The sequence below is a fragment of the Nicotiana tabacum genome, chromosome 7 (genome assembly GCF_000715075.1).
Source record: "Nicotiana tabacum cultivar K326 chromosome 7, ASM71507v2, whole genome shotgun sequence".
Classification (NCBI taxonomy): domain Eukaryota; kingdom Viridiplantae; phylum Streptophyta; class Magnoliopsida; order Solanales; family Solanaceae; genus Nicotiana; species Nicotiana tabacum.
In genome coordinates, this window is record NC_134086.1 from 111257825 (window position 1) to 111265808 (window position 7984).

At 37.5% G+C, this 7984-nt stretch overlaps 1 protein-coding gene across 2 annotated transcripts; it reads left to right on the forward strand.

Annotated features, from left to right (window-relative positions):
* Positions 1–1295: 1295 nt before the first annotated feature.
* Positions 1296–7206, forward strand: LOC107829125 (uncharacterized). Of its 2 annotated transcripts, XM_016656565.2 has the most exons (7): positions 1297–2166; positions 4152–4295; positions 4978–5050; positions 5156–5261; positions 5355–5451; positions 6452–6547; positions 6638–7206. In XM_016656565.2, exons 1-7 carry the CDS (start codon positions 1498–1500, stop codon positions 6791–6793), a joined length of 1341 nt encoding a protein of 446 aa, XP_016512051.1. In that variant the 5' UTR covers positions 1297–1497; the 3' UTR covers positions 6794–7206. The 2 variants fall into 2 exon arrangements, with proteins under 2 accessions (XP_016512052.1, XP_016512051.1); XM_016656566.2 differs by lacking the exon at positions 4978–5050 and having other exon boundaries at positions 1296–2166; positions 5170–5261.
* The last annotated feature ends 778 nt before the right edge of the window (positions 7207–7984 follow it).

Here is a 7984-nt window from a genome sequence, read left to right on the forward strand (position 1 = left end):
CTAATCACGGGTACATTGATTGTGACGTGATCCGAGATGCATGTCCATGACGTTGCAAATTCCTTTAAAAAATAAGAATGAGATGAGCCTCACCGAATAAAAATACAAAATTGTGGGGCCCCCGGTAAATATTTGCTTTAAAATTGCTTAGACTTCGGGATGGACCGTTTAGCAAAATTTCACGGCCCTACCCAAAGTAAATGATACGCTAGTCGCTTTAGGCACGCCTTTTAATAATTTAATTTTCTTAAAACTCGGGTGCACATTTATGTGACCCAAATCCAAATCTCAACAGAGTTGAAATGTGCCAACAACCACGGGTGCATTGATGTGACGTGGTTGGAGATGTATTTCCATGATATTGCAATTCTTGAAAAAATATATAATAATAATGACGAAAGCGGTTAAAAGTTAAAACTTGCACATTAGCTCATAATTGTATAAAATCAGATAAACAAGCCGAATATGACAGTTGAGCAACCGTGCTAGAACCACGGAACTCGGGAATGCCTAACACCTTCTCCCGGGTTAACAGAATTCCTTATCCGGATTTCTGGTTCACGGACTATAATACAGAGTCATTCTTTTCCTCGATTCGGGATTAAATTGGTGACTTGGGACACCCTAAATCTCCCAAGTGACGACTCTGAAATAAATAAACAAATCCCGTTTCGATTGTCCTTTAATTGGAAAAACTCCTTTGTCCCCACGCGGGGCGGAAAAAGGAGGGTGTGACAGGAGTAATTAAGTTTATGGTGGACCTGAAGTCAACATTTATGAGCTAAGAAAGTGGCTCTAGATGCCTTTTTGGAGTTGTATGTATGACTACTTTGGTTCATCCTCTTGGATTATATAATCGTTGTTGTGATAACTATCTTAAAAATGTTTTGAGCCGAGGATTTTTCGAAAACAATATTTCTATTCCTTTGAGGTAGGGGTAACATATGCGTACACACTACCCTCCCCGGACTTCATTAGTGGGATTTTATTGTGTTGTTGTTGTTGTATCTTAAAAATGTTTTCAATAGCTTTTCTAAACACTAGTTTTCAGTATCCAACAGGCCACTAAAATAAGTGTTCCAAGTTCAACTAAGCAATCATGCTGGTTAAAAAAAAGAGAGAGAAACTACAACAATTAACCAATAATTTCCTCAAAATATACCAGTAATATAAAACATCAAGTTGTGGGAGTGATCAGGTTCTCTGGTTGGAATATTTAGCTACCTGACACCATTATCAAAGTGTATACATATAATATACACTATCTTTTTTTAAACAAGAAAAAGAATCTCTGTTGAAAGTGACTCCAAATATCTGGCAGAAAAAAATAAAAATAGCCGGAGTAGACGGAAAAAGAAACAAATCCAAAAGAACTGCAGAAATAGTATTTCTTTTCGTATTTCAATTGATCTCCCCGGCAAAACCAACAGAGTTTCATGTCTCAAAACTCACATATTTGCAGAGCACAGAATAAACTGTTGCATTACGTTGTCGTACATGTCATGTCGTACATATAATTTGTTCCAAGAAGCAGTATACAAGAACAATGTATACGTTTGGACGAAACATATGAAACGTTTTACCTACCAAACATCTTCTTCCAATTCTTCATCTTCCTCACAACGTAATCACAAATCAATGTCTTCCCTTTTCCTCTCAAACCCTCGTCCTTTTCGCCCTCCTCTAAACCCTAAATCCAATCCCCATGTCGTTTTCCCACTTCGTACCCTCAATTTCTCCGCCAATTCTACCCCACCCCCTCCTCCTCCTCCGAACCCCAATACAAAACCACCCACCATCAAAGAACCTCCCTTTCCCCCTCCTCCGCTGGAGGCGGCATCGGAGGAGAAGAAGTCATTCGCGGTGGCGACCGGCGAGCTTTTCCTTGGCATTGCATCACGAGTTTTGAGGCGTGGGAATAGTATAGTTAATGGTGCAGAAGAGAGTGAATCGTACTTTTGGGAACGGAGAAAGGAAGGGATAGCGACGGTGGTTGAGGACCCGGTTCAGCCGGAGGTTGTGTGGGAGCAGAGGGAAAAAGATGTGGAAGCTGAGAAGAGCATGAAAACGGTGACTAGCCCTGGGTTTAGCTTCTCTGCTGCTGGGCTTTTGTTTCCTTATCATCTTGGGGTTGCTAAGCTTCTCATTGAGAAGGGCTATATCAAGGTTTGGTATATTCTACTTTATTTAGTATTTGGTTGTTGAATAATTTTGCTTGTTGTTTTCTTGGTTCTGTAGTTGATCAAGTAAGATAATATCCAAAGAAAATCTTTTTGCTTATCCATAACAAGTTTTATTTGACTTTGGAGAAGGGAGTGGAGGAAGTGGGAATCTAGATGGATGAACCACGATGAGCATAGTAATAGGCTATTGAGCTCGTTTGGATATAAAAGAATGTTGCTTGAGCTCCTTACCAGTTATATTTCTTTTGAGAGGTCATGTAAGTATTTTATTGATGTATGCCAGCAAAATGCAGCTGGGCAGGGCAGCCCGGTGCACTAAGCTCCCCCTATGCGGGGTCGGGGAAGGGCCGGACCACAAGGGTCTATTGTACGAAAATGCAGCTTGGGGTTGAGGCATAATTGTTTTAAAAGGGGCACCTTGGTGCATAAAGCATCCCACCTTCACACAAGGTTTGGAGAAGTGCCGCACCCCAAGGGTATTGATGTAAACAGGTTACCATAATGCAAGAATTAGCGGCTGCTTCCACACCTCGAACCCATGACCTATAGGTTACACGAAGATAACTTTACCATTGATCCAACACTCTCCTTCATTGAGGTATAATTGTTTTATACCAGCAAAATGCCGGTAAATACATTCAAAGGGAGAACTTTATAGAGAATGTAAAGAACTAAGTAGGCATTTGGACATGAATTCCAAAAAAAAAAAATTCAAATTTGGAATTTCACTAAAATTTGAATCGAAGATGAAGTTGTGTTTGGTTATAATTTTTGCAAAATATTTGGATGTCTTTTTTTCAAAATCTTGAAACATGATTTATACCCCACAACTTGTAAAAAATATCAAAACCACCCCAATTTGATTATCCTACTTGAAATAAACAATCAAACATGCTACTATTGTTTAACTGTTATCATATTCTGCTTTAGTGCAATACACAGAAGATGCAAAATCAATATCACATTTTCTAACATAGTCCGCTTTCCACTGCTATTACCACTGTTATCGAACACGTAGGTTAATAATTGATGGGGTCATTTTATAAATTTTAAAAGTATAGGGTAAATTTGTAAAACTAAAAACTAGCAAATTCTCATTTTCAAGTGAAATTGGAAAAATTGGGAAGATTTTGATAACCAAATATTGTTTTCAAAAAAAAATTGGAAAAAAGGAAAAATTTTGTATGTCCAAACGGGCTCTAAGAATATCTTTATCCATTCTATTTTTCAGTTAGTGAATTGATAGTTTGAATATAACAAAATGCATGAGAGGATTCTTATAGGGGACACTAACTAATTGGGATTAAAATGTAGTTGAAAGATCTTCTATAGACTTCTCTAAGAACTTAGTAGTAGTATATTGATACACATTTATTGGATTTAACTATTGATGGGTGAGTGACGTTAATCGAGTGCCAGATGTCCGAGCCAAACTGAGTTTGTATAGCTCACTTCATAGTGCATTGCTCTTTGGAGGAACTTGAGGATTCGGGGACATGTATATTAACCCCGTACATCACATAGGAATTAGGATAGATGAAGAAATTGGACAAGTACTTTTTACATCTGCTGTTGGATATTGTTGTTGACCGTATGACCCTTGAGATCTGGAGTTTGAGCCTAATGTTTGTTGCTATGATGGTACTTCATGATGTGTAAGAAAGGGAATTTTACGGAAAGAAGAGAATAAACTATTAATGGGGATAATACTTTGAGAATTTAAGTTGCTACGGACCTTTTCGTTTGCCTTCTTTATAAGTATTTTATTGAGCTTTTGCCATGAATAATCAAGCAGCTTGATTTGCTAATAAGCTTATTAAGAGATAGAGGATTAAGGTTAAGAGGTTAAGAAACATTATACCGGACATTAAACAATGGTGGAGGGTCTTGGTTGGATGTTCATTTTGGTTACAAAATTAGGACTACAAAGATGACTTTTCTCAGTCCGACATATTTCTTCTTGCCCAGGAGACAACGCCACTGGCTGGTTCTTCTGCTGGTGCAATTGTATGTGCAGTGGTTGCTTCTGGTGCGAGTATGCAAGAGGCTCTAGATGCTACCAAAATATTAGCTCAAGATTGTCGGCTCAGCGGGACAGCATTTCGCCTTGGTGTAAGTGTCATGGCAAAATTTCTTAATTGTGCAGGCTATAAATTCATAATTGTAATCTTTTAAGATAATTGATAGGTTTGATCTCAGTCAAAGTCTATGAAACAGAATTGTTCACACTATTTTGTTGTTTTGCATATGATTGTATTATTGCACTCCCTTTCACTTATTTGGTGTATTTTAAGATATTATTATTACTTCTCTTGCTTCTTTTGTTGTTAGAGATCTCTTCTTTCGTTTCTTTTCTGAAATGGTTATCTCTTCTATTGAGCCGAGGGTCTCCCGGAAACGGCCTCTCTACCTTCCGGGGTAGGGATAAGGTCTGCGTACATCCTACCCTCCCCAGACCCCACTGGTGGGATTTTACTGGGTATGTTATTGTTATTGTTGTTGTCGTGAAAATGAAATAGATTAATTGATAATTTTAATGTGTTTGCCTCAATCAATGCGTATGAATTGGGTATCTAAGAGTAAAAAATTTAAATGGCACGCGTATAAAAATTTTGATCATGACTTGATTTGTCCACATAAAATTGTAATTTCTATGTCACTGGAAAATAACTTGACATGTTTAAAATTGGCCTATCTCGTGTCATCGAGATCTAGAGTACTGTTCTTGATGACAAGTATTTAGCTTTTTGGTATTTAAATGTTAAAGCATCTAAAAAATGTCATTCCGTACCAGGCTGTTCTTAGAGAAATTCTTGAGAAATTTCTTCCAGATGATGCTCATATTAGGTGCAATGGAAGAGTTCGTGGTAAGTGTAGATTAACTTTTGTTCGTGCAAGCTGATATTTTGAAGCTCTTATGCAATACAATATGGTTTATCTGGGTTGAGAAAGATGTAGTCATTTCATCCCAGTTGCTGTAACACAGATACTTTGGAGGCCCAGAGGCTTATTGGTTGATCAGTTTGATTCTAAGGAGGATCTTATCAATGCTGTCTTTACTTCTTCTTTTATCCCAGGGTACACATTCTTTCTGGCTTTATTAGCTTCTCTTTTAGCTCACACTCTAATCTAAACCTTTAATCTAAAACTTCAAAGTATCGCGAATCACAGATATCTTGCTCCAAGGCCAGCCACACTTTTCAGGAATAAACTTTGTATTGATGGGGGACTAACACTGTTTATGCCACCTACATCTGCTGCTCAGACGGTAACTTCTGAAGAAATTAATTAAGTAGTCCGCTATACTGCAGATGTCTAGTCATGACTACCTTGCGTTGTCATTTATGTATGCCAGTTGCGGATTGATTTTGCCATTGTATGTCCTGTGCATTGAAATAATCTTTGGAGAGGAAGCACGTTTCAAATAACCAACTTGCAGTTCTAAGGAAAATGCTGTGACTTTGATGAAGTTCATAAAAAAAGGCTAAAGACCTGGTCTATTCACCCGACTTCACTTCACTTTATATTGTAGAGGGTGATGGTAAATCAATCCAACCCATTAAGAGATATTTCTGTTACCTTCTGTACATTTATTTAATTGACTTCAGACATCTGTAGACAAATATTTAAATCAAGTCATCCGATAAGTAGTTGTCAACTGAAGCCCTGTCTGTTGTGGCTCTAGAATTAGTTTGGAGTTGCTAATATACACATTATTCTCAACTGTAAATTATTACTCTCTCCTGTTTAATAAGTTATCTGAAATCAGAATGCATTTTCCCTGTCCTTATCTTCTCTTATATAGCCTAAAACAAATAGCTGTAAATTCAGCAATTCTCCCTGGGTTGTTGATTACCTATAATTCTTAAGGTTTTATCTGTATGTTTGATTAGTAATCTACTTGTCTTTTCCTCTCATGTTACATCTTCCAGTATTTATTAGCAACATTTTTTTTATAATGGTGGTGTCCGGGCTAGCTTACGCGCACCTCGATTGTTAGTTTGTTACCTGCTACCTCCCACCACATAGAGGTTTAGGTAGATGGAAAGTGATCACCTAATTTTTTTTGTCTCTGTTAGGATTTGAACCTTTTGAACCCTGGTCTCCAAGGTTTTCCCCGATTGACCACTAGGCCACACCCATTAGTGCTAACAGTTTATGCTTTTTACCTGTCAGTTCCACAATAGAAACAGCAGTGACTTATCAGGATATTGATTTCTTTTCATCTGATTGCTGGAGGCAGTTAACAACTGATTGGTTGTATCCAGGTGCGCGTTTGTGCTTTTCCAGCCAGCCGGTTGGGATTGCAAGGAATTGGGATAAGTCCTGACTGCAACCCTGAAAATAGGGCGACTCCCCGCCAGGTACTTGAACATCTTACGGTCAATCGCCTGGTTCTTCTAGTGATAGACCAATACCAAGTTTTCTCTCATCTAATTTGGCCACATTTGCAGCTTTTCAGTTGGGCGCTTGAGCCAGCAGAAGATGATATTCTTGATAGGCTATTTGAACAAGGTTACACGGATGCAGCTATGTGGGCTCAGGAGAATCCGGTCGGGGAGTTAGTTCGAGATGATAGTTCTTCGATAGGCAGCAGTCTAGCACAATAACTTTCTACAGATTGATTTTGTTCAAGAGTGTACGAGATGATACAATGACGCTTCAACAATGATGGAGCGCTCCTTGCCTTAACAAGAAGCTGATACTGAGGAAGATTGAAGAGGGTCGGAAACTGGTGGTTGGTTAATAGCGACGTTATGTTTTGTATATACAGCATTGCTAGGATGTAAATTTTAAACCAGGGAAGAAAGGAATTAACAGAAAAACAAAAAGAGCATAGGATTTAGGATATATGAGTTCAACTGGGGCTCGATATTCCTGTAACATTTACTGATGAAAAATGAATAGCAGCTTGGTATAAAGCATTATTTTCTCTTCTTGTATAACTCTAATCACAGTTTACATTTCCCACTGCAAATTGCTGTAGGGAGAAAAAGTTGTTAAATACATATTTTTAATATCATCTTTCCTGAGCCGAGGGTCTATTGTAAACTGCCTCTATCCTCCCAAGGTAGGGATAGGGTCTGCGTACACACTAGACCCCCACAGTGTAATAATGGCTATGTTGTTGCTATAGCATATTAGTAAGATTTAAATCTCTAATGTTTCGGTTTGTAACGTTGCTACTAGTATAAGTAAAATTCTTTAATTATTACCAATATGTGATGTCGAATTCTATATGAAAGGAATAAATATCCTTGTTACCGCTTTGAGTGCTTTGAAAAAGGAATTTTTACATAAATAACGATCATATTCACTATTTACTTTTTCTAGTGATTAGTTCGTATTGTAATATATAAAAATGAATCAAAATGCTTTCCTTGGGAATTCTATTAAAAGTGATACTATTACAAGTACAATGATAAGTGCTATGACCGACTAAAGTGCCCTTGATAATAACATATGCCAGAGATATAGCAACGTGGAAAATGAGCACACCAAGGGAGAAGAAGATAATTTGAGACAAAATAAACTACATGTGAGTCACCTGGAATCTGTATTTTCAAATTCAGTAGAAGAAATTCAACCAGAAAATTTTATTTACACTTAAAATAAGACCCCATGTGAATTATATTAAAATCACAAGCTGGGCATGGAAGCTGCATTTTCAAATTTACTGTCAAATCTTATAAATAGCTCAATCTATCAAACTTTATTGCTCCATAAACGAAAGAGCAATGCCATAATAATGGAGAAATATCTCTCGCCCTAGATTGCTTATTTACTTATGAAATTAATAT